The sequence below is a fragment of the Xenopus laevis genome, chromosome 3L (genome assembly GCF_017654675.1).
Source record: "Xenopus laevis strain J_2021 chromosome 3L, Xenopus_laevis_v10.1, whole genome shotgun sequence".
NCBI classification, from domain to species: Eukaryota; Metazoa; Chordata; class Amphibia; order Anura; family Pipidae; genus Xenopus; species Xenopus laevis.
In genome coordinates, this window is record NC_054375.1 from 122,106,112 (window position 1) to 122,130,613 (window position 24,502).

Here is a 24,502-nt window from a genome sequence, read left to right on the forward strand (position 1 = left end):
ATGCACATTATGCTCTGTATTTGTTTAACCCAAAACTGGCTAAAATGTTCAAACCTGCTCAAATGATTAAATAAACATTATGGTATGAATAGTCTCATACCCCTTTATCAGTTCTAGAATAAGCATGCAAGATGGATATTTATTGGTCTTTTTGGGGGTACATCTAAAAGCGTGGAATGGAAATATTTCAAGCAGAAAATGTTATTACCCCATGTGGACAAAAATAAGCAAAATCAAAAAAAAAAAAAAAACAAGCAAAATCCAAGGTATTATATTATAGAACTGCTGACACAAGTAGTTTCTTGTTTGCTTAAGTGAGAAGTTATATGCTGGCAGGCAATCTGTTCAACTAATTAATAGCTGTATGCACTTGCCTTTAGTCCTAGAAAGGTATAAATGTTTGGCATGCTTCACACTGACAAAATGGCAGAGGCAATGATTAATATTTCATACTTGCTAGCAAAGCTAGTGCTCATCGGGCAATGCCTGATGAAAATCACTGTGTGTTTGCTTTTAGTTGCTGGGTCTTTGTATTATCTGCTGCTGAAAACTTGCCATAGCAAAAAAAAAAAAAAAAACAACTTTATATTTGGGGGATAGTAGGGTAAGGGAAATGGGGTACATCATAAAGTGCAGGGTAAAAGAGAAAAGGGGAGTTATAATTTAAGGAATATGATGTGCATTTGCCCAGGTGTAGAAACCTATAGCAACCTTCCAGCTGTTTGCACAGCTAAAACATTGGTTTCTACAGATGACTAGACAAACTGTGAACCTTTTAATACATTACTTGATATTATTAAAATGAGGGAAATGGCTAGGTTTATTTTGGGAGAACTGATAGATATTCATAGAAATGTTATAGTTCACCTTTGATACTTGTATTTGAAAGACTTGAAATTGTTCCTTACAAAGTATTACCTGTAAGGCAAAGAGACAGATGGCCCTTGGGGTGCAGAATGCTTGGTGCATGTGCCCATGCACTGGCTATACAATCAGATAGTGCGGAGAAATGTGAGGTATATACAGTGACTTCTAGGAAGTGCAGAAAATGGAAAGTAATTGTCTGCCCATAGAGGCTGGGCAGGCGATATATGATTGACATCTGAGATTTTTAAAGTGGACCTGTCCCCTTTAAGCTTGTTACAGGTATGGGACCTGTTATCCAGAATGCTTGGGACCTGGGGTTTTCAGGAAAACGGATCGTTCCGTAATTTGGATCTTCATACCTTATATATAGTCCACTAGAAAATCATGTAAACGTTAAATAAACCCAGTAGGCTGGTTTTGCTTCCAAAAAGGATTAATTATATCATTGTTGGGATCAAGTACAAGCTACTGTTTTATTATTGCAGAGATTAAGCAAATCATTTTTAAAAATTTGGATTATTCAGATAAAATAGAGTCTATGGGAGACTACCTTTCCATAATTCTGAGCTTTCTGGATAATGTATCCCATACCTGTATAAGGAAAAAGAGACGATGATTGGCAGGGATACTGGGCATCCATCATTAATCAAACATCAAGAAGGGATGTATTTTATATATAAAGCTAAATATAGCTATAGTGTATTCATACAGTATGGTTCCTTCTAATTTACCTCTAAACAAAATGCCTCCCAAGTCATGAACCATGAATAATTTGACTTCAAATTTATTACAGAAAGCATCAATAAATAGATATTTAAATATATCTTTATATTCCTATTTTATTCCCACATCAAACACACAGTGCAGAATATCCAGCTTCCTGACATGCAAGTGTAAGAAGTTTTTCTTTTATTTTTTTAGGAAGACGATTAAGCACAAAAGGTTAAATTGTTGCTACGCCCACATATTTAATTGGCTTCTTTAAGTATCTATAAAATTCTGATTACAATACCGTCTGTTTAGACACAGGCCCAGGAGGCTTGCTGAGCGTTGCACATTACCCGTCTTGCCATACTTCCGACATGGTTATTCTCAACACTGAAACTGTGATGTGAAAGGGGAACTTGAGTCAGTGGAAGGGTGTGCTGCAGTCAAGCTGTTAGGCCTGAGCAGAGATGTAACCTTTTTTCAAATAGCAGGGTATGTTATAGTTTTGGATTTATATTATATGGTGATGATTATGGTTAAGGAAAATTGTAGCCTTGGAAATCCCAAGTTTTAAGCCCCTGCTCAGGACGGGGTCCTGTAGAATTTTAAAGTGCTAGTTTAACTTAATCTTTAATTCCATTCTAAATGAATGTACAATGTTATATTTACTTTTTATTATTTATCATTGTATTTGCCCCCAATATTCATCTTCCAGGCTCCAGACGGCCCAATGGCTACACAGCAGCTTGATTAAATAAACTATAATTGTGTTTCTTAAGCAAACACACCAGTTTTACCAGTTCAGGGCAACAGTACACTATGTTGTTGCAGTGTTTAGTTTGCTAGTTATTAAACCTACAACTATATTTCCAGCATAGTAAAATGAAGCATCAAGGCACCCTGTCAAGAATGACCTGCTGTTCCTTATTTTGTAGCTACTAATATATTTATTTAAAAGGACAGATGGAATGCAGCACAGTCTAGTAAAGAGTAATAAAAAGGCACATCTACCACTTGAGCAAATGCTCATAATCTGAATGGTATGTGAGTGAAAGGGTTGTTTCATATGTAATAAAAACGGCTCAGAATGGTGTCCAGGAGGGAAATGTATAAGCATACAGTAATAAAAACCTATTTACTAAGGGGTAGCATTGGTGCAAGAGATTATGATCTGTGCAATCACTGGTGCGTTTGCCCTTCCTTGATCTCTAGTTCAATGTTCTTTAAATTCCAGTCCTGGATAATGTCGCTGTCCAAAGCACCAGATGTTTGCTTTTGGCTTTTTGAGAGTTGTAGTTCAGAAACAGCTGAAGAGCTGCAGGTTGTAACTTGCTGCGCAAATGTTTAGAAATAACTTATGAAAAAATGATTTTTCTGTACCATTTGTGTCTGGGCCTCTGGGTCTCTTATACATGCATAGTATTAATACTATAATGTATATGGTAGTGTATGTAATGTATTGCATTTGTAAGAGCCTTCTAAGAACTGTTTTTGTACTCTTTGCACTTATGTCAAGTGATCATGTATTCCTTTAAATGACTTGAACAATTGCAGCATAAATAACTTCACTTTATACAGTAACTCGTATAATACTTCCTTACCTTTCAATGCATGTGAGGATTCTGATCTACTTCAGGCAGTTAATGGGTCATGGAGGTCGCACTGAATCAGGCACAGAGCAAACGTGTTTTGTGCCAAGTCTAGTGGGGTAATTTTAGGTTAGGTAGCAACAGGGCAATCTCTGACATGCTCCATTGAGCAGCTTTCATTTTACTAACTGTATATACCACTAACATTTGCTTCTTATTGGTTACTATAATGGGGCAAACGCAGGCCCGAATTTGTGGATAGGCCCGGGCCTAGGGCGGCAGGATTTTAGGGGGGCAGCATGCTGCCCAACCACACCATGCGCCAATCCCCATTGCTCTGGTCCAGATGATTAAAATTTGCACAAATAAAGGGGAGGGGGCAGGGGCGACAAACGGCAGTGGGCCTAGGGGCGCCCACTTTGTAAATCCGGCCTTGAGCAAATGTACAATGGCTGCTATTGCCCCCCCCCCCCAAACAGTTTGTTGTGTCTCCTCAAAGCTAAAACATAGCATCCTGCAAAGAATTGCTTATGTTAAAACTGGCCATAGACGTACAGATATAGCCTTAAAGTCTAAAATATTGTGCGGTGCAATCTCTTGATCTACTAGATTAAATAAAGTAGTTTGAGAAAAAATTGGATGATATTCTGCCCGTGACAGCAATTGTACGAAAGTTATGTCCAAAACTTCTAGTGACAAGCTCCCATTTATATCATCAGATCTGCAATACCTGCAGAGATATTATCGTTAGCCGATAAATAGAAATATTTAATCGATATGCGGTGCTAGTAATTTTTAGGGATTTGTATGGAAGGAGCACACCTATAGCCAATGCCTTTTCAATCCATTTATTGCATTTATTGAGTGTGGATTTCATTTGCACCTGAGGAAGGGGGTATCCCCCTGAAAGCTTGTGCTGCAATAAATGGATTGAAAAGCCATTGGCCATAGGTGTGCTTCTTCCATACAAAGTCCCTGGATACTATTTGGTTTCTGAAGCAGCCAGGAAGTGTATGCACCCTTGAAAATCAAGTAAGTGATGTTCTGAGGAATTTTGTATTAGTCATTTTTCAATCACAGTAATGTCTTTCTATTCTGCCAGAATCTTAAATAATCACATCCCTTTAAAGGATTTTTAAATCTGCTTATGTGAACAAAATGAACATTTTAGGAGGGTCAGCAGCAGCATATAGCCTGGATCAAGTTACGGCAATTTTGTATGAATAAAATGTTGGTCCTGAGAGAAGTACAGGGATGTGCAGTTTTAATTCTGAAAATTCCTAGTGTAGATACTGAATGAAGATTAGGAGCATCTTCATCCTCACATGGTACAAAATGCCTTACTGAAGTTTAAAGGAGAAGGAAAGATTCTGATACAGTTTATTGTCAATAGATTAGCCACAATACTGCAAGCTAGAATGCTATACTTATTCTGCAGAATGCTTTACCATACTTGAGTAAACAGCTCATTTATTTGTTTAGGATAGAAGCTGCCATATAAGCTTGGTGTGACATCACTTCCTACTCTCCCTGCTCACTTACAGCTCTGAGCTCAGATTACAGCAGGGATGGGAGGAGGAAGGGGGAGAGGAGCAAACTGAGCATGCTCAAGCCCTTCCCTGGAGGTTATTCTGAAAACAGGAAGTCTAATACAGAAGCCCATGTGTACACAATAGAAGGAAAGAACTGCAGTGTTTCTTTTGACAGAGGACTCTACTACTTTGAGAGTTTACTGGTGTATTTATATAGACCTTTTTGATAAAGCTTACTTAATTTTAGCCTTTCCTTCTCCTTTAAAGATGGGTTTTGATTTCACATTTTTTCTCAGTCACTTGTAACATTGCTCCCACTCTTTTCAGTTTCCATTTGAAAGGGAATTTGCACTGAAATGAGTCCACAAAGGTGAGGAAGGAAATCCTAAAAATGTAAATGTTTAAAAATCGAAGTGATCTTGTAAGTGGACTCCTTCAAGTTCCATTGTTGATTTCAGTACTTAAGCCATCAATGATGTTCAAGTGGATGTAGACCTGAAGCTCCTAATATTTGGCAGGTACCATAAAAAGGCACTAGTACTTGAACATAGAAGTACATCATGTAAATGTGTGTGTTTGTTAAGCTTTTCTAACAGGATTTACAATGCTTGTATTGTTATAGCTTGGGAGAAAGAAGACCGATCAAAATGTGGGGCAGATGAGGGTCAATGTAAATCAGAGGAAACCTGTATTCAAAATTACCTGAGACTCTCATTGTTGTTTTATTATAATCTACCTGAATACTAATGTCCTACCTCCAAAACTCTAAATATGTGCTCTGCACTAGGTAGGGCATATGTGTGGTATGGTAAGGTCAAAGCTAGGGGCGCTACCTTTCAGGGCATTAAAAGATCTATAAATATCTGACCAAGTTTTAGGTTTATTTCTAGGGATGCATCGAATCCACTATTTGGTATTCCGCTGAATCCCCAAATCCTTTGTGAAAGATTCGGCCGAATACTGAACCGATTCCTAATTATACAATGTATATGCAAATTAGGTGCAGGAAAGATAAAAGTGAAAAAAATGTACTTCATTGTTTTGTGACAGTCATGTGATTTCCCTTCCCGTCCCTAATTTACATATGCAAATTAGGATTCCGATTCGGCCAAATTAGAATCCTGCTGAAAAAAAAAAGGCCAAATATGGAACCGAATCTTTCGGTGCATCCCTATTTATTTCTGACTTGCTGTCTTTAATATTGTAAATGACAATATTGTATATGCATCAGCCCTGAGCAGCTCAAGGGTCCTTTCGAAAAGGAAACAACATGGCTGCATGATGATCATATGGTAAGTACAGTTTTAGTGTGTTTTTTTACAAGAGGAGAACCAGTCTGGGGTAAAAACTAAGTGATTATATTCCCTGGTTGTGCCAAACAAGCTGGCATGATAATGTATTGTAATGCTGAAGTTCTGGTTAAGCTGCTTTGATAATTATATACATTTTAAATAATATAAATATCTGGTGCATTTTTATTTGTTGTACTAGGACTCAGTTTGTTGTAGTTATCTTTCTGAAAGGACTAGAATGACATTAATAAGAAGTTCAATTACAGCCATTTCCTTTTTCATTCGCTTAAATTCATATCTGCAACATGTTGTGCCTAGGAAGCTAGATGGACAGCTGCAGCTTTGGAGTTATATTTAGCATATAAATAATGTAGTATATGAATCTTTGATGAGTCTGTGAACGTTTTATAGAACTTTGAGGTCCTGTTCTGTCTGTCTTGTGCTTACCATGTGAATATAAGTTGACCAGCTAAAGAATATGTGCCAGTACATTTGTGTATATAATGGTGGTAGTGATATAATGCATTCCATGACAAACACTTCACTGGTATAGTCTAGTTAACGACGCATTTCCTACTTCCTTATTTTGTGTGTGCTGTACTTTACATTAGAATGATCACAGCCTCTGTGGTAAAAAAAATTTAGGTACAAACCTCTGTTAGGTGAAGGCAGTGCAGGTTTTTGGATCATTTGCACCATATGAAGCTGTAGGGCAGTGGCATAACTAGATGTTACTGGGCCCCACAGCAAATAAATTTTAGGGCCCCCAACATATCCAGAGGTTGTACTGTTTTACCAATATACGTTGAAATTGCTCTTTATTTGTGGGGGCCCCTATACCTCCCGGGGGCCCCCCTGTAGCCTCAGTGTCCCTAGCCCCAGGTCCCTAGCATTCTGGATAACAGGTCCCATACCTGTATATAAAATTATGTTTAAAAAAAGTCTGCCATGTTCAGCCATCTCTAAACATACACGTGTTCCCACACATAATTGATCCAGGAGAGTAAAAAACCCCTACCACATCAGTTTAAATTCAGTCTCACTGTAGGGGAGGTTTTCTTTTGACACATCAGATTGTAAAGAAGTTGTTTAAACAAATCATAGTCATATACATGCCTCCTTCTGGAGGGCTGTTCAATAACTAGACTGCCTAGTACAGAAACCCTTTGGTTGCTCTTTATATATCGCACTCGTGCTGAAAAGTCAAAAATTGCCATGGGGCAAACTATTGGTATCCCTGATGCCTCCGAATTCTCCCTGGCAGGGATCGACATGGACAAGGGCCTCTGAATAAAAGTGACGTGTGTTAATGTACAGGAGTATTTTGTGGCAGTTGCCGCATCTTCCCTGTAATGTTCTAGAATTAAGAGCAATAAGAATAGCCTTTGCGGAAAGGATCAACCACAAGTGGGTAAAAATCAGCTCTGATAATGCCACTAAAGTGGTTTACATACGCAAGCAGGGTGGCTACAGGAGTGCTCAACTTCTCAAGGAGCTGTCACTTATTGTGAAATGGGCAGAAGAAAATCTGGAAGGCTTGGTGGCAATCCATGTACTAGGAAAATTAAATCTTCTGGCAGATTGCCTGAGTCGGAATAGTTATGACCCTGGATGTAGACCTTATGGCGTCAGACCAGAATCACAAATGCAAGAGATTCTTTTCAGGGTTCCCCTCTCAAGTCAAGTGGGGCGGATGCCCCAATTCAGAGTTGGAGATGGATGTTAGGTTATGTGTTTCCACCCTTTCCCATGGTGTGGAGGGTTCTGAAGAATATCGATCTGAAAGAGGCACTGGTAATTGCGATAAATCCATTCTGAGCCAGACATCCGTGGTTTCCATTACTCAAACAGTTGGCAGTGGAATCTTCAATGAGGCTACCAGTTCTGCAGAATCTTCTGTTGCAAGGACCCATGCCTTTTGAAGATGTGGGCCAGTTGTTGAAGGCAGAGGCATGTGGATGCGGGCTTTGGAGATGAATTAATGGATCTGATGTTAAAAGCTAGGAAAACTTCAACTTCATGTCAGAGCAGAGCAATAGAACTTTGATCCTAGTGATTCTCCTTTGTCGGCTGTACTGGGGTTTCTCTTCAATGGATTCAGGAAGAAGCTCAGTATTAGCACCCTTGGGGCAGGGTAAGCCATGGCCCCACTAGATGGTCTTCATCTCACACTTTCTTTAAACACTACAGACTGAATGTTTGGTTATTCCAAAATACTAAATTTGGGAGAAAGGTCTTGCAAGCAGTTGTGTATTCTGCATAAACCGTAGCATTATTTCTTGTTCCTCCCTTCTTTCGCTATGGTAGTTCTCATGTTGGTGAAGTGTTGCCATGGTTGGCTTGGGAAATAGAGATATTTTTTTTACTTACTGTAATATTTATTTCCATGGCAGCATTCACCAAACTCCCATCCTGTAGGAGCTGAGATACAAAGATAGAGGGTGGCTGTAGAGGAAGTGTACTTATAGGGGCCTATTTATATTGCTTTGTAAAACAAAATGGTGTAAAAAGCTGTGTAAAATATAATAAAAATAAATGGTGAATTTATCAAGGTGTATTTGTTTTACACCATTTCAGCACCAGATTTACCACCGTTATTTTACACTGCTTCCGGTGGAAGTTTCTCAAAGAAAAAGCTTGTAAAAAAAATGACTGCCGATTGTATGGAGAATTATTCCACCATTTTGTACACCCCATAATAAATATGCCCCATAGTCTGAGTTAAGCCTTTCCTGTCCAGTGACCTGTGGAGTAGGGATTAATCATGTTGGTGAATTCTGACATGGAAGGTGACTTCAGAAATAGAAAATATTTCTCTATTTCGTACTCCATTACATAATTTACATATCATTTAAAATTTCACAAGTGGGAAAAGTAAGTATATTTGTGGCAAATGATTAGAGCATTAGTAGAGAGGATCTTGAAGAAATCTGACTTGTTGAAACCAAAGACATGTATTTAGTTTCCTATTTGTTTTTGAAGTGTGTGGTATCACATAAAATCTACAGTAAATTTAAAAATCATGTTCAAGTTTTTGAATAACTGCTTTCTTGCCCAGACCAGGTTGTGACAGCAAGTGATGCCAATGGGCACAAGCTACTATTCAAAAGATTCTGCACAAATGAGATTTACATAGGAGTTGTTATTGTCCAATAAGAATATCAGGGCAAGACTAAATTTTGCCGATAAATATCTGGGCAAAGATATGGACTTCAGAAACATGTGCTTTTCATGGAGGAGGAAACGTTATTTAGCCACAGTTACAGAAGACATAATTGGGTAAAACAAAGGCCACATTTTAACAAAAAACCTAATACCAACCGTAAAGCATGGTGACCGCTAACCTTTATAGCATTCAATATGAATTCTTCTTTGTACCAGCTGGTATTTGAGGATAATCTAAGACCAAAAAATTAAGCAATGCAGTAGGGGTATTTAAAAAGGGCTGTGCATACAAGAAACCCCGTGTACATACCATAGCTGAAAAAAATCAGCATGGAGTTGGGAAAAAATATCTCCCAGTTGGTGTTAGATGACTGTTATCATAAACCGCTTCAAGTTGTTTTTGCTAAAGGGGACAATACCAGGTATTAGCGCCAAGTATGTACTTAATTTTTCCACAGAAGGAAATGCCAAATCTGTGTTTTTAGACTAAATGATTGTTCAATAACATGTTGCTATACCCACATTTGTTTTAGCAGTTTCCTGTGTTCAAAAAAGCAGACTAGGAAAAATTTTTTGCATTGATACTCCTAATATAGAAGAGGGTTAATTATCTAGGGTTTCCGTTTAGTCATTTTATAGAACGACAACAAGTATGTGAGGGCATGAAATAAATGTGATGGAAAAGAGGAGAAGATGTCCAGATGCAGCTTAGGAGATGTTCACCAAAAAGAGTATATTTATTGGGTAGGAGAGACTCCAGTGCAAAGGTCCAAGGAAGAAGGTGAGCGAAAATAGTTTGAGGCAAATAGATTTTTGTCCATTAAAATAGATTCAAGAAAAATTGTAAATTGAAATATGGACCCAAGGAAACTGTGTAGGTCCTTGCAATATATTTGTCAGGTGAGAATAAATTACACATTGCACTTTAAATGAGGGGAATGAGTGAGAATAAGACAATATTCGCAGGTAGGGTTTGTTTCAGGCAAGAGTGGTAATTCCATTATAGGCATGAGACCGGTTATCCAGAAAACCCTTATCCAGAGAGCTCCAAGTTACAGGAGGGCTGCCTCCCATAGACTCCATTCTATCCAAATAGTCTACATTTTTAAAAATGATTTTGTTTTTCTCTATAATAAACAACTAAGCTATAATTAATCCTTACTGAATGCAAACAGTCCTACTGTGTTTAATACATGTTTAAATATTACTGTATTTTAGTAGACTTAAGGTATGAAGGTCCAAATTACGGAAAGGTCCATTATCTGGAAAACCCCAGGTCCCGAGCATTCTGCATAACAGGTCCCATTCCTGTATTAAGAAGTGAAAATTTTTTGCCACTTTCTTTCCATTCTGTAAATCTATATGCCTAGTTGTACTGAGGTATTAAACGTTTTGTACTACAAAAAACTCACCTTAAAGGAACTTTTGGTTACATTTAGGGGCACATTTACTAAGCTCTAGTGAAGGATTCGAAGTAAAAAAACTTCGAATTTCGAAGGTTTTTTTGGGTACTTCGACCATCAAATAGGCTACTTAGACCTTTGAATTGAAAGATTCAAACTAAAAATAGTTTGACTATTCGACCATTTGATAGTCGAAGTACTGTCTCTTTTTTTAAAAAAAAATTTGACTACCTAGTTCGGCACTTTAAACCTACCGAGCAATAATGTTAGCCTATGGGGACCTTGCCCATAAGCTTTCTATGCTTCTTTTGATCGAAGGAAAATCCTTCAATCGATGGATTAAAATCCTTCGAATTGTTCGTTTTGAAGGATTTAATCGTTCGATCGACCGATTTTTCCTTCGATCGAAGTATTTGTGGTAAATCCTTCGACTTCGATATTCGAAGTCGAAGGATTTTACTTCGATGGTCGAATATCGAGGGTTAATTAACCCTCGATATTCAACCCTTGGTAAATGTGCCCCTAAGTGTTTATGCCTTGGACAGCACTGTGTGCACTTGTTGTGCTATATAAATAAATACAATCCCTATTTAAGAATGTGAGACTTCTACATAGCATAAATGTACTATACATTAACAGAGATATTTCTTCATGAGTGACAGTATTTGCTTCTAAAGGTAAGCAAATGTAAAAAAAGTGAACTTTGATGCAGAGCATTTGTACAAAGCAGTTGTACTACAAATCATTTGACTGTCAAACTGGGATTTCAAGAACTGCATAGGTTTGCTATGTCGATGCATATATACACATGTATATGATATACAGGCAGATTGTTTTTTTATTTTTTATTTGTTTATTTTGATTATTAACAGGACTCTTATTGGTAGGGTAATAACATATATCAAAAAATAAAGAGCAAAGCACAAAGATCAATATGGCATTTTTGCTTATCTGTTTTTTCTTTGTTATGGTTTTTACTTTCATTACAGCTGATCGTATTATAACTAAAATAACTTAATGTTATCATTCTAGGGCTGATGGGTGCTTGTTGCAGTTCTCATTCTTGATCAGATGCTGATATCAAACCTGCAGCCAGGTGACTGGTCCTGACCCGCCTGTCCACTCAATGATGTACTGGTGCGTTGGAGTTGAAGCATGTGCTGGAAGCAGGGGTGGAAGCATGGATTCATACAATGGTGAGAAAACATTTTTTCTTTGGATCATGCCTTTCTTATTGAGTAACATCAGCAACCTTTCTGTCTATTCTCCCTCCCATCCGCTCTGGGCGTGGAGCATGCACTCTACTTCACACCCAGACTTTGGACATGCATAACATTTTCTGGCTTTCTTCAGTTGTAATGATTACATGTAGGTGACAACTGTCCTGTTTTTAGAGGGACAGTCCCTCTTTTGACAGCTCAACCCGTAGTCCCTCATTTGTACTGAAAAGTCCAGTTTTTCTCTGCACTGAACAAACAGAAAAAGAAACAAAGTTTCTAACTTAATTGGCTTTTGGTAAATGTTGGCAAGAATTGCATTGAAAGCCCTTAAGATAAAACCCCAAGCTCCTAACTTATTCAATATGGAGGTTACAAGGACATAAACATGAGAGAGAACCACCTGTAAAAGGTTTAGAAAGTGGATCCTGCAGAGGCAGCAGACAGATGAGGTTCTAAGATCTCGCACACAGCACATCCTATGATCCACTGTTTCATCCCCCTCAATGAATCTTTAACATTTTGTATAGAGAATAGTCTATCATGATGAAGCCTAAGGAAGTCAGGGACAAGTGATTTCTTTATCAACATCTATCTTCCCTTTGGTTAGTGTCTATACTCTTCCCCTTCCCGTAGATCCATGACTCATGAGGGAGCAGGACAATGCATAGCTGGCTGCTGGAGGCTAGCCTTGGAATATTGATTTTACTACTTAAATTCCCTGTCCTTAAGAACTAAACTGTCCTAGGAGAACTAAAGCCTAACTAAAGAAGTATACTTCAGTTCAATTTCTCTTTTATTTTTGTATATGTAAGACATAAAGGGGCACAGAAAGAAGAAAGGGTGTTATACTTCAGAGCACTGTCTGGCATTTATGTAGATTACCTGTGTGGTGGTCTCCCATTGACTCTACTCCTCCAGACAAGAACTTATAACTAACACCAATAAGAACAAGAATAAGAAATACATTAAAACAGATGGTAATAATTGGGACAGCATGATACCAAGTCTACGTTTTTTTAATTACACCATTTAGCAGGCAGGCAATACAGATAAAGAAAATAATTAAGAAAAGATTAGATATTCTCAAAATGGATCCACTGTTAGATCAGTCAACATTGGATAATATTAAATTGGTTTCAGACGTAGCAAAACGATTGCCAGTGATATTTCTCCAAGCCTTTATTCTCCAAAAAAATATGCCACTCAGTGGTTAGTTAAAAATGGTAGCTATAAATGTGGGAAAAAATAGGTGCAAGGTATGTAAACACAAAGTAGTAAATGACACCTTCAAGAGCAGCACAAAACAAGTTTTTCCAATAAGCAGTTACCGTATATACTCGCGTATAAGCCGAGATTTTCAGCACCCAAAATGTGCTTGAAAATCCTACCTCGGCTTATACGCGGGTCAGTTTATGAATCCCACATGCAGTGAAAAATCCCTGTGGGCCCCCAGTCCTTGTGGGCCCCCTCAACCACACACCAATCTATTTTTTGCTAGAGCTCCGGTTTTGCGCTCGCTTCTTCCACAGCAATGGGTCCCGCAGCGCTGCCACCTACTCTACCTGAGCTCCTGGGTTGGCTAGTACTGAACTGCAGAAGCTGCTCCCTGACTCTGCTGTGCTCCGGGCCCGGTGGTTGTTTGCGCGGCGTCCTGCACGTTTTCAGTGTGCGACACGCGTCTGTGCCTGATGATGTCACAAACTGGCCGGCGTCCAATGCGACCTTCACATAGGGGAAGAGAGAGGTGCGTGCGTGACGCGTCAGAGAGGGAGCGGTACTGCTGGACTGGTGTGGTGGGGTGGATCCTGGCTGGCTGCATTCGCTGGGCAAGTTGTGCAGATGAGTAGTCTCTTCTTCCTGTCTCTACTGCCAGTCCAGTTTTGTTGCTGGAGAATATACATGTATTATATTACACACTACAATGCTGGTGAGTGCCCTCTACTGGTGCTGTTCATTATGGCCTTTAGCAATTGCTTTTTTTCTTGGAGCCTATCATTTCCCCTTTTGCTCAAACATTGGAAAATTGGTGTTTGCTCATTTCTTGTAATTTATGCACCAGGATGCTTAAAACTTTTTTTTCCTCAGTCTGAGTTGTGCATGCAAAAAAGGAAACTGAATTTAAAACAACTTTTTTCCCTGCAGGCCTGCCAGAGACTGTTTGATATTTCTGAGACTTTTCTGACTTGTGTCTAGGCTTATACGCGAGTCAAGTTTTTCTGGTTTTCATAGGTAAAATTAGGTACCTCGGCTTATACACGGGTCGGCTTATACACGAGTATATACGGTACATTAGCTATGAATCTAAATGTGTTATCTATTTAGCTACATTCAACTGCGGTAAACAGTATGTGGGTAGAACTTATAGATCCCTCAAAGAACGGGTGAGACAATAGACATGAGTCACTGTGATCAGGTCATTTTGAACATTTAAAAAGGTTCAGCTATAAGCAATCATATTATGCTAAAACATAATGGCAATTTTAGCCAAGTTAAGTTTCAAGAGATTGATAATGTTAAACTAGGAGCTAGTTGAGGAGATTTAGAGAAAATAATAGATCAGAGAGAAGTATATTGGATATTTACATTATCCACAAGCTTTAAATAATGACTGGGAAGTATCCTGTTTTTTTTAATTATATGTAATTGATTGTGCAATATATGGTTCCTACTAATAGAAACCTGTGAGTGTATTTGTATTTCCCATACATTTATGTTGTCTAAATGTTGACCCGGGACAGACTGAGTGTATTCATTTAGACTGTAAGCCCTACGGGGTAGGGTCCTCTAGCCTTTTGTTTCTTTGACACTGAGCACTTAATCTGCATTGTAATTATATTTTATATTTATGTGAATTGCATTCTAATAATGCACTTATTGTTACTTTTTATTCCAATGACCCCTTGTTTGTTACTACTAATTTATTGTTATGCTGTACAGTGCTTTGCCCTCAAGGAGCGCTTTACAAAAAAAAATATACATACATACATACATACATACATACATACATACATACATACATACATATTATGCTAATTTTAATCAACATATGTTTTTAATTAGTAGCAGTATATATGGTAGTGCGCATTAGCTAAACTCCACCTCCTGATAAAGTGCCAGAATGAGGCATGAAATGTGTCATGTGACCAGATACGTCATAGTCTAGGAAAAAGTCTTATGATGGATACTTGTGCATGTTTTTAATGTAAGCTTGGCAACAGTTGTTTTTTTTTTTTTTTTTTTAATTTCACCCGTGGCTTGGGAAATCCCACATTCATTTTGTGTTTGACTGATTTCTAACTAAAGAGGTAGGCTAGAAATGTTGTACATTATGTTTTGGGCTTGGGTACCAGCCCAAGGCAACCACAGCCCTTTAGCAGGGAAGATCTGTGTCTCCAAAGATGCCCCAGTAGCTCCCCATCTTCTTTTCTGCTGATTCACTGCACATGTTCTTTGCTACTGTCACTTACTGAGCTTAGGGACCCACTCACAATATACAGTACACATAGAATAGAAATGTCACAATATAATGCTGTCAGGTCCAGACTGAGAATTAAAATAGGCCCTGGCATTTCAGATACACAGAGGCCCACTCAGCCTACATAGAGGCCCAAACAGCCTCACCAGCCCACTAAATACTGACTTTTGAATACTGACCTTATAGCTGCCCCTCTGGCATTTGCCAGAACCTACAGATTGCCAGTCCAGGCCTGAATGCTGATTAGTACTTAATACAGATAATTACTAGTACTACATGTCAGCTCAGAAACAAGTGCAATTAGCATCAGATTTTAATAAACAGCCCAGTAGTATTGGCTTATATAACAGACCAACCTCATTTTCTACTTGATAATTTGTGATGACCCCTAAGCTTAGCTTCTCAACAGCTGCTCAGAGTCCACTGAGCAGACACTTTCCAAGATGGTGACCCCCTGTGACAAGTTTGAAGTCTTGGATCATTGCTGAACTTTAGGCTGGTGCAATAAGTTCAGTATATAAAATATGGCATTTTTTGCTATATTAATTTTTAGGGGTAAGTTTTCCATTAAGCAGCAGAAAAGTCACTTCAGTTGCTTGCCTTACAAACTGGAGGCACATTTGCCACCTATTGGAACAAAGTCTTACTGATCCAACTGGGCAATACATATAACATCTACAGTAAATTTTTTATCAGTTTAGTATATGTTTGAATGCACAGGTAGAGGATCCATTATCCGAAAATCCATTATCCAGAAAGCTACAAATTACAGGATGGCCCATCTACCATAGGCTCTATTTTAATCAAATAATACACATTTTAAAAGCTGAGTTTTTTTTTTCTCTGTAATAATAAAACCGTACCATGTGATCCCTACTAAGACGTACATAATACTTATTGGAGATAAAACAATCCTATTAGCAGACTTATGGAGATCCAAATTATAGAAAGACCCCTTATCTGCAAGTCCCAAACATTCTGGACAACAGTTCCCATACCTGTATAAATGTATTTATAAAGAGCTACATGAATATGCAGCACTGTACAATTTTGCAGAGTAGAAAAGCACAAACTGGGAGGACAAGCATATAATAAATAAGTATAAATATACAGAGATTAAGTGGCATGTGCTAAAAGACACAGTAAGGGTCTGGCCACACGGGCAGATTCGGGGAGATTAGTCTCCAGGCGACAAATCTCCCCGATCTGTCATCCCTTGCCCTCCGCCGGCTAAAATCACCTGGGGGCAGCCACACAGAATGTTTTGTTTTCCGAAGTCGCCCGATGTTTTCTCATGAGGCAATCACGGGCAACTTCGGAAAATCAAGCATTCCGTGTGCCTGCCCCCAGGCTATTTACATTTTAGCCGGCGGAAGGCAGGGGATGGCAGATCGGGGAGATTAGTCGCCGTGAAGAAGAGGAGATTTATCGCCTGGTGACTAATTTCCCTGAATCTGCCCGTGTGGTCGGACCCTGTCATGTAGAGCTTACAGTCTGACCGTGTGGATAACATACATATTGAATGGAAAAGTGTACAACGGTTTTGCCATTGTACCTTAAAGGAACAGTAACACCAAAAAGTGAAAGTGTTTTTAAGTAATTTAAAATATAATGTACTGTTGCCCTGTACTGGTACATCTGGTGTGTTTACTTCAGAAACTTCAGATACTATAGTTTATATAAACATGGTGCTGTGTAGCCATGGGGGCAACCGTTCAAGGATCAGGTTACATTGGAGATAGCAGATGTACTGTGTAGAATACCATTGGATTCTATTAGAGTTTATCTATGACCCTGTGCCTTTTCTCCTTTTTCAGCTTAAATGGCTGCCGCCGTGGTCACACAGTAGTCTATTTATATAAACTATGGTAGTCTTTCTAAAGCAAACACACAACATTTACCAATGCAGGACAACAGTATATGATATTTTTAATTACTTTAAAACGCTTTTATATTTTGGTGTTCCTGTTCCTTTAAGTGCCAGGACTGGGCCAGACAAAAGATGTTCTAGTGCTCCAAATGGTAGGACTTTCTTTTTGAAGAGATTTCAAAAGTCTTCCCTAATGAGTAATTCAGGGATATGATTTCAGAGGTAAGGAGCCACAAGGTAGAAAGATTTTAGTTTTTCTCTGTAATAATTAGTAAATATAGCTTAAATCAGAATACTATAGATACTTGGTCCTTTATGCACAAAGATCTCATATTTAATTTACCACTTCAGCTTATAATGAAAAGATGCAGATGTTTTAGAACTACAATTCCCAGCATGTCATTGACCACTAAAGCCTGCTGAGAGATTTCGTTTAGCAGGATCTGGTGTGTGCCTCTCACTCGCTTACGTTATCCGAGAGAAATCCATGAACTGCATGTCCTCTAAAATATTGAGAGAAATGATCAGCTAGCTTAGAACTGTATAATGCAGCAATGCGAGTCTCAAGCATTGCCAGCTACACTGCTGCCTCTCTCCTGGTACGTGCAGATCTGTACAGAAAGGATTATTTCATGCCGGGGAGATGGATCCATCTGTTACTATAGAGGAATTACTATCGGAGGTCAGATTTGCACACGCCCTGCTTCTCCATCACTACGGCTAGTTATTGCTTCAACATTCCTCTATTACTGGAAAAGGAGACAAAACTGTCAACAAAGAGAGAGAGAGACTTGACACTCACTAGCATGTTTAGAAGAGCCTGATACCCCTCAGGGCTCAGCATTGGAGCATCTTCATAGCCTTGGAAGCTTATGTTACCCTTCTCTAATGGGACAGGGAATTGAATATTACCCAGAAGGTTTCAGACAAAGCTCACACCCCCTCCCTGCTTCTTGGCTATCTCCGCCTGTCTGAGGTGAACATCAGTGGCAACCTCCTATCCTGAGATGCTCTCTCTGTTAGAAGGTCAGTGAGATCAGGAGCAAGGATGTGCCAGGTTGTCATTTAAGAGGGTGATGAATCCCAAGAACACAGCTGATGTAGCCAAAGGATGAAAAGGTCAGTCGTTCTCCTCCTGCCTATATTCTCCCTGTAAAACCTAATTCCTTCCTAGTGCCTGCACTTCATTCCCACGCCATGTCTTCATCACTTGCCTAGAATGTAGGTTTTAGCATTTAGACTGTGAGTGGATATTTTCATTATCTGTTCTTTTACTTTTGGGCATTACTGCCCAAGCTGTTTCACATTTCTGGGGAGTTGTGGTAATGGAACATCTGAGAGGGTGGCTGTGAGCTGCAGTTCAGCAACAACTGGAGAGCCACGTAAAAGATTTGTATTTTTAACACACAGGGATATCCAAAGTTGTGAAAGTGGACCAAACCCAGCCTGAAGGTCAGCGAGGTTGATATTTGGCCGTCTGGATGTGCTAATATGCAAATGAGGGACCTCTACCATGGGTGTCCGTAGAAGGGACTTCTCCAGATAGTTCCCTGACTGCTCCAGCTAGTTCCAAGAAATTGTTTTTACATTTAATTCCAAACAACACAACACATTTTTTAAACTTCCCACCCCAAGGCAAGCTTAATTAAGTTATATTCTGCACTGTCATGAATAGGTTCATCTTCAGTGCGATGCTACTCTATGTGATATTATCTTACTTGCTCCCCCTGGAAAATTTTCTGCGGATCACCCATGCAAATTGGGTTTCGATTTTTAGTCTATAGTGCTTAAGATGTAAATATTACACATGCCCAAATCCATCATCAGAACAATGAAACATTCCCAATTGATTTGAGGAAATACAGAAGTGAATTTTAATATTAGCAAAAGTACTAGAAAACCAAACTTACCCCCTTTACATTATTCAGCATTTCAATTATGTTAAGATGTTGTTTCATTATTTCTAGTTTTAGTTCTGATTTAACCCTTTTTGTGGAAAGGGTTTCTGATTTATCCACAGTGCTTGTTGCCAATAAACGCAGCATGGCATCAATCAAAAGCAGAACCCCACAGACTGGAAATAAGTGGCAATGGTACTTTTATATATATATATTATTATATAAATAATAGAGGACATGTAAAGCATTAATCTTTATTCTGAATGGTTGTTTGGAACAAAGTACAGACATACATATACCCTTTTATCATCTAGAATAGTATGTATTTACTTTGCTCCCTTCTGCAGCAGGAACAAATTAATTTGAATTCATTATATGATCATTCGCAACATGACTACCGATTCTGAGTTTGCTACCTTATCTGTACATGGTATGAATGATAAAATGTAAGCAGCATTTTTGTATTTCTAGCAAGGTAAGTGTCCCTAGATTGGTGCATAGAGAATTACAATGTTAAAAGAAATATCAAATGGTAAAACAATGGCAGAAAATATTTAGTGTGCTTGAATTCTCCAGAAACAATTCTCCAGAAAGCAATATAAAGATGTGGGGTCTGTTATCTGAAATGTTTGGGACCTAGGGCCTCACCATACCTTAAGTCTGCTGAACATTATTTAAATCTTAAATAAAATCCAATAGGATTGTTTTGCCACCAATATGGATTAATGCATAATTTATTGTTTTCTGTATATCAGGTATCCATATAATAAATCACATAGCTGTATGTTTTTCATAACATGCAGTTTTTACACCAAGTATGGGCTATTGGAAGAGATCCAGATGTTGTATAACTGTAGCTTTGAGTATCCTTTCAGTATCTGTCTGCCAAAGGCTACAGGGCTGTTCTTTGCCCCTTTCTCATATTGTATCCAATAAAAGAGTTGACAAGTCCCTTTAAGAAGGCACCCTACAGCGTTAATCAATTAATTACTGACCTTTCCAGGTGGCAGATGGGTGCTGATTATATTTGTCCTTCAAAAATTGGGGACTATGCTTAAAAGGCAGCTAATGGCTGGAATCTCAGGAGCCTTCTCGGATATCTCTGTGACTTAGATTTGCTGAATAATTAACAAGAGTCAGCAGTCAGAATTTCTCTGCATTATGTCATTAAGGGAACCAAACAAGTCTCGATTTTAGACTTTTGAGCCTGTAATCTTTTTAATAAATGGGTTTCTGTTATCTGTTCTAGCAATAGAAGGAAAACAAGCACTTTAGGCAAACCTGAAACATTGTTTGTAACATAACTAATGTTGTAGGTGGTGCTACTGAATTACATTTGTGCAGTGAAAAAAAGAATATCTGTTAACATGGTTGTTCCCCCTTTTGATGTAAGTTGCAGACCATTGCTACCCCAGTTTATCTGCAGTATAGAGACCATATTGGTATATTTTATTTATTTAATGCTTTCTATTATCTGCACCTGGCAGTCATGGGTGTCATAGTCCAGGGTCAGACCGTGGAGCCTGGGCCCACCGGGGTTGCTACTTCAGGGCCCCCCCCCACACCCCTGGGCCCCAAACACCAGCAGTGAAGACACGTTAGACACCTCAGGGTCCCCCACCTGCAACCCCACTCCAGTCCCCATGCCTAACTTTTTTCCCGCTCGCAACCAGGGTTCAGGAGGGAGGTAAGCACCAATAGCGGGTCTGGACTGTTTTTTTTTGGGTGTTCTGCCGGCCCAGTTCGACCATGCAGTCTGTGCCAGGGCTACCATATTTTGTGCAGAATAAACATCATTGGACAAATGGAAGAAATTCAAGAGAAATTAGCTGGCCTGATTCAAAATGTGTGTTCGGTATAAACAATGTGACTAGACATTTACTAAAATAACATAGACTTTAATATCTATTACTCCAAAATCCAGACAGGCTAATTGGCCCTAGTGTGTATGAATGTAATAGGGACTATAGATTATAAAATCCATTTGGTGCAGGGATTGATATGAATGACATATAATATCTGTACATTTGTGTGGGGTATGTCTTTGCTATATAAATAAAGCATAATTATAATCTGAAAAGCTAAAATGTGTATACTGTGTATTGTCATTTACTGGCTTCTCTGGTTTGTCACACTAATGACTTTGAGTTAACCTTCATATAATATTTAGTACAGCAAATACTCCCATCACCCACTGCTTTCTGTTTGTGTTCGTACAGCATTTCATGACCGCCCAGTTTATTTGATGCCAGAATGTGTCCTTTAACTGTTTATTTCAAATGGAACTTTTGTTTTGTAAAATTGAGTTCCTTTGTTCCTTTTGTCTCCTTTAGGCTCCGGAGGTATGGGGAACAAACAAACCCTGCCAGGGGAGCTGCCAGCAAATCAGAGCCCTGTCATAGCAGACATACAGTCCGCATATAATGAGGGGGACAAAGAGAGAGCACAGGACCTAGTGAAGACTGCCTGTGAGGACAACGTTCAGAAGCAGGAGAAGGTGGGGAGAAATTGCCACTGTATGTTCTTCCCACACCTAATCATAAACCAAATTGCCAGCTTTTATTGCTCCCTTTTATGGGCAGCTTTACTTTAATATGCAAGACACCAAATAAAGATCTGGCATATTTTTACTTGGCACCTGATTCAACTCTGTGCCTAGAATAATGCATACTGTAATAAAATATCTAAGGAAATGTTATGGCAGCTCATCTGATGTGTTTAAATATAATGAGAAGTGTGTTGTGCGCACAATAAACTGTTCCCTCATGTCACACATATTGTCTGCAGTCACCCTGGATTATGCAAAAAACCCATTTGTTCTACCTGAAGACCTTGTGAACTGTGTCTGTGACCCCAGTGTTATTACTATTTCAGTGTACAACTGAAAAGTTCCCTTTAAAACACTTTCAGTTGTAGGTGTTACTGTTCCTTTAAAGTCAAACACTCAGAGAATGCACCTGCTGCAAGACTGACAAATAACTAGTAAGGTGCATGAATGTGTAATGGTATTTTGGCCAACCTCCTGTCATGCTCCAGCAGAACACAAACAAACAATTGGGACCTAGCTATATATTGGAAGATGGTAGTCCCATATACGTATATGTATTCAACTCTTAATATTTGGGCAATAGATCATTTATCATGATCATTTATTCCAGATCATGATCATTTATGGCTGGAGCCAGAAGTGTCATAATGCCACAGTAAAGAAAATATAATGTACTGATAAAGTTGTGTTTGCCTTACCAATCTTGATAGTTAAGGAGAGAAATCTTGGCTATGGCATTGGTTGTGATTTCAGTAGTTATACAGGCTGCAAGGAACACTTACGTTATGCTTCTTCGATTTCCCTTTGTGCAGTACCAGTTTCTGAGACTGACAGCAGCCTATGGAGATCTTCCTTCTGTATGTTACCTGCTTAAGGAAGCCCAAGCAGTCTTACCAACTGAACCAAGTGATGACAATCCAGCAGTGATGGCTGCTCATTTTGGACACATTGACACTGTAAAAGTTTTGTTGGATTCTCTGCCAGGTATGTGTTAAATGTGGAGCAGCAGTGCCCATACATTACATATGTTAGGTCTACTTTTAGTGATGTTGTCCCATTAGGATCTACATTCATAAAAGCATTGTTAGCATTCTGTTCCACAGAAAATTTTACTTAAATGTCGATTTATGAGAAAATGTATATTGTTATATTTAAGAAACAACTATTTCTTATGTAACCTTAATGTAATAAATATCTGAATGAAAAGCATGAAATAGGAGGGTGATTTAGACAAGCTGTTTGTTGACAGTGTCTTGAGATCTACTTATCACCAGCTAAAAGTCTACTGGTAGATCCCAATCTACCTTTTGGACACTCCAGTTGTAGAGGCTTAAGGCAATACACACATACTATGGCAAACTTGTCAGACATGGAGTTAGAATGGGAATACATCCAAGGCAGCTCTCTAGCTCCTCATACACTCTTTTTTTTTTTTCTCCCTGCCATAATGTAGGGATGCCATCAATGATATCACCTGACTGTAGCTGGGATTGTGGGGAGATACAACATGGAGCTAGCTACTACTCCTATATAAACAAATACAATTTTTGTTAAGGAATAATGTACTCCATGTACTTAAAAATAAGGAACTCTTGTGGCTTTTAATATTTTTATATTACAAATTATGGGTCAGAGCCAGGGGCGTAACTTCAGAGGAAGCAGACCCTGCGGCTGCAGGGGGGCCCAGTAGGGATAGGGGGCCCCATAAGGCCCTAATTATTAAATGAGCAACTTAAACATATCTTGGTAAAAAAGGTCAACCTCTGCATATTTGGGGTGCCCTAAAATTAATTTGCTGGGTGGCCCAGTAACATCTAGTTAAACAATGGTCAGAGCTGTTGAGATATTATCAGTTTTATATTTCTAATACCAGGCTTTTAGCTCAACAGCTCTCTTCAAAGTTTATAGCTCCAACAACCCTCACTGTCTATGCACATCCTATATAGTCAGTTAACCCAAGGGTTGCTTACTTTTTTTTTGAGCCAAAAGCCTTGTATTAGCAGTCTTCAATTGCCTAGAAACTGCCAATATTCCAGCAACCACTAAAAATAGAAAATTAATGTATATTGCAAAAGTGTTCTAAGAATCACAGAGATGTGCTATTTATCTTGCAGTTAAAGGACCAGTAACATTAAAAAATTTTTTTTCAAAATTCGTTAGTATAGAACGAAAAAATAAACATCAAGGCAAAGCGGTGTTCAACTTCTCCTCCCTGGCTATTCAAGTGACAGTATGTGAAGGAGGCAGAGGTCCGCTCTGCAGTGCTTCCCCTATTCCCAGCAGTCGGACTTTGACTCCAGCCTTTCCTCGTCCGGTGAAAAAGAAGAAGAAGAGGAGGAGGGCAGCCTCTGCCTCTCCAGCGGCAAGTGTTGTCTGCAGGCGCACCGATCTGCTGAAGAATATCCCCTGAACTATAGTGCACAAGCGCATGGATAAACCCCTTGTTCCCGTGATGTTCCCACCTGAGTGTGCCTGGGGCAGGCAGTCCCTGCTGCTGCAGGAGAAGGCGGCGATTTTAGATTCCAGTAGCGCCGAACCACTTGCTATCCATCGATGCGCTACGAGCCGGTAGCACTCCCGGCTCAAAGGAGGAGCGGAATGCCACGGTTTGCAGGAGCTGTGTACTTGGCCGCGTGGAAAGCCTTGTGTTTGCGCAGCTCCTCCACGTCGCACTGATCCATGCGCTTGGGGATATTCTTCAGCAGATCGGTGCGCCTGCAGACAACACTTGCCGCTCGAGAGGCAGAGGCTGCCCTCCTCCTCTTCTTCCTCGCCGGACAAGGAAAGGCTGGATTCAAAGTCTGACTGCTGGGAATAGGGGAAGCGCTGCAGAGAGAATAGCCAGGGAGGAGAAGTTGAACACCGCTGCAAGGATGGTCGCCCTTTCGCCGTTTTAGAAGAGGACAGGAAGTGGAGTTTTGGTAAGTTATATCTT

At 39.2% G+C, this 24,502-nt stretch overlaps 1 protein-coding gene across 4 annotated transcripts in view; it reads left to right on the plus strand.

The window, feature by feature from the left end:
* lrrk1.L (leucine-rich repeat kinase 1 L homeolog) overlaps positions 1-24,502 on the plus strand; it is an 80,339-nt gene that overhangs the window by 2,381 nt on the left and 53,456 nt on the right. For 3 of the 4 annotated variants that reach the window (XM_041586876.1, XM_041586877.1, XM_018253271.2), the window contains exons 2-4: positions 11,589-11,752; positions 21,353-21,516; positions 22,380-22,551. In XM_041586876.1, the coding sequence (XP_041442810.1) occupies positions 11,683-11,752; positions 21,353-21,516; positions 22,380-22,551 (406 nt within the window). In that variant the 5' untranslated portion in view covers positions 11,589-11,682. Of the gene's footprint in view, positions 1-11,588; positions 11,753-17,869; positions 18,241-21,352; positions 21,517-22,379; positions 22,552-24,502 lie in introns of those variants that run through there. The other variant, XM_018253272.2, reaches the window with a different exon arrangement.